The sequence below is a fragment of the Vigna angularis genome, chromosome 1 (genome assembly GCF_016808095.1).
Source record: "Vigna angularis cultivar LongXiaoDou No.4 chromosome 1, ASM1680809v1, whole genome shotgun sequence".
NCBI lineage: Eukaryota > Viridiplantae > Streptophyta > Magnoliopsida > Fabales > Fabaceae > Vigna > Vigna angularis.
In genome coordinates, this window is record NC_068970.1 from 47,553,754 (window position 1) to 47,555,514 (window position 1,761).

The following is a 1,761-nucleotide window of genomic DNA, read 5'->3' on the forward strand; positions in this document are numbered from 1 at the left end:
CAAGTGCCTCCTCATGGAATGGCTTCACTCTCTCCCAATGTTGGTTCTAACCCATCAACTCCCACAAATATTGCACCATCACCTGGTACAGACGATGCAAATCCACATTCCAGTTCAGCCGCCAATTATGTCGAAGAATGTTCCAATAGTCGTCCAATGATTACACCTGTTGGAGGAGGGTAAGAAAAAAATTAACTCAATTAATATATAGACAAATCATTGTTGTATTACTCTAATGTTTGAGTTCAAATTTGGTTTAGGTTTTATCCTACAAAAACTGCATCGAAGGCAATCACAGCCACCATCAAGCAACAGTTTGATGAGCCATGGCTAACATGGGGCTCAATCCCTAAGTCAACCAGAGATGTCTTCTTCGAACGTTTTAAGGTACACACTTTTCAATCTCAATCCTATTACACTGAGCAATTATTCTCTGTATGTGTAAATCAAACCTATTATTCAAACCTATTATTTTTAATATAACAGAGAAAGGTTTCATGGAAGCCTGAAGATGAGGAAAAGGTAAAAAAGAATTATCACAGCAAGGCATCTCATAGACTCTTAGAGATGTACAAAAAAGCTAGAACTATTGGAAAAAAACCTAATTGGCTGGGGGACGATACTTGGAATGCTCTTTTGGAAAAGTGGAACATGCCACTTTATAGACAAAAGTGTGAAACAGCAAAGAAGAATCGGACATCTGAAAAGGGTGGTTGTTTGCACACTGGAGGGTCTATAAGCGTGCATGAGCATGCTATTCGTTTGGTATGTAACTTGTACATTTTTTTTCTTATATATGTAATCATAAACTTTAAAAATATTTATTAACAACTCATTTTGTTTGCAGTCACAGGAGCTTGGTCGGTCTGTGCATGTTGATGAAATATTTCAGCAGACACATATTCGTCAATCAACAGGGGAATTTGTGGACGAAAGGTCTAGGCGGACCCATGTAAGTTTGTACTAACTGTATCCCATTATAAAATTTCAGTTTTTAAACCTCATGTTTAATATTAATATTTATTCATTTAACAGGAACAATTTGTTGCAAAATTTTCTCAAATAAGATCTGAGACTGCATCTGTTGGTGTCTCAGCATCTTCTCCTCTAGACCCTGCGGAGGAGGAAAGATTGAGAAACCGATGTTGGTTAGAGGCTATTGGTGGAAGATACAAGGGACGCGTATATGGCATTGGAAATGTCAGTTCCCAAGATGACTGTGTCGATAGTTACATCCAACAGACACAGGCATCTTCTTCTGCTCAACAACAAAATTTAGAAGAAATTGTTAATCTCAAATCGCAGTTACAACAATATGGTCAGCAGCTTCAAAAGTTTGAAGGCTTTATTGGCGTCATCCTGCTATTCCTTCCGCCTTCAGCAGCCACAGCTGCACAAGACTTTTTAAACCTTCAAAATCCTCAACTTCAAAATGAAGTACCCAATGATGTCCAACCAGAACAGCAACCTCCAGAACAGCAACCACCACACCAGCAACCAACAGATGAACAAGCAGAAGATGGAAATGATTATATGCATTATTAGGCATTTTATAGAACTTATTTCCATTATTGTTGAACTTATTTAGAAGCACAATCACAATCCGTTTATGAACTTACCTGATGTTTATTCTTGCACTTATATTGATGTCAACAATATTTATGTATTCATATACAATGTTTCCTTTATGGATTAAGTGTATTTGAAAAGCTTTATGGATTTATATGTCAATGTGCAATGTATAATATCCAGGATTGCTTA

At 37.0% G+C, this 1,761-nt stretch overlaps 1 protein-coding gene across 1 annotated transcript; it reads left to right on the forward strand.

The window, feature by feature from the left end:
* Window positions 1–570: 570 nt before the first annotated feature.
* Window positions 571–1,761, forward strand: LOC108321026 (uncharacterized). Its single transcript, XM_052872072.1, has 3 exons — window positions 571–765; window positions 848–952; window positions 1,036–1,761. Exons 1-3 carry the CDS (start codon window positions 652–654, stop codon window positions 1,543–1,545), a joined length of 729 nt encoding a protein of 242 aa, XP_052728032.1. The 5' UTR covers window positions 571–651; the 3' UTR covers window positions 1,546–1,761.

Excerpts from the sequence above, each read along its gene's own strand:
- LOC108321026 (XM_052872072.1), top strand. The coding sequence starts at position 652 with ATGCCACTTTATAGACAAAAGTGTGAAACAGCAAAGAAGAATCGGACA. Across the intron at positions 766-847 it reads ATGAGCATGCTATTCGTTTG|TCACAGGAGCTTGGTCGGTC; the intron begins GTATGTAACTTG and ends TTTTGTTTGCAG. Across the intron at positions 953-1,035 it reads AAAGGTCTAGGCGGACCCAT|GAACAATTTGTTGCAAAATT; the intron begins GTAAGTTTGTAC and ends TTCATTTAACAG.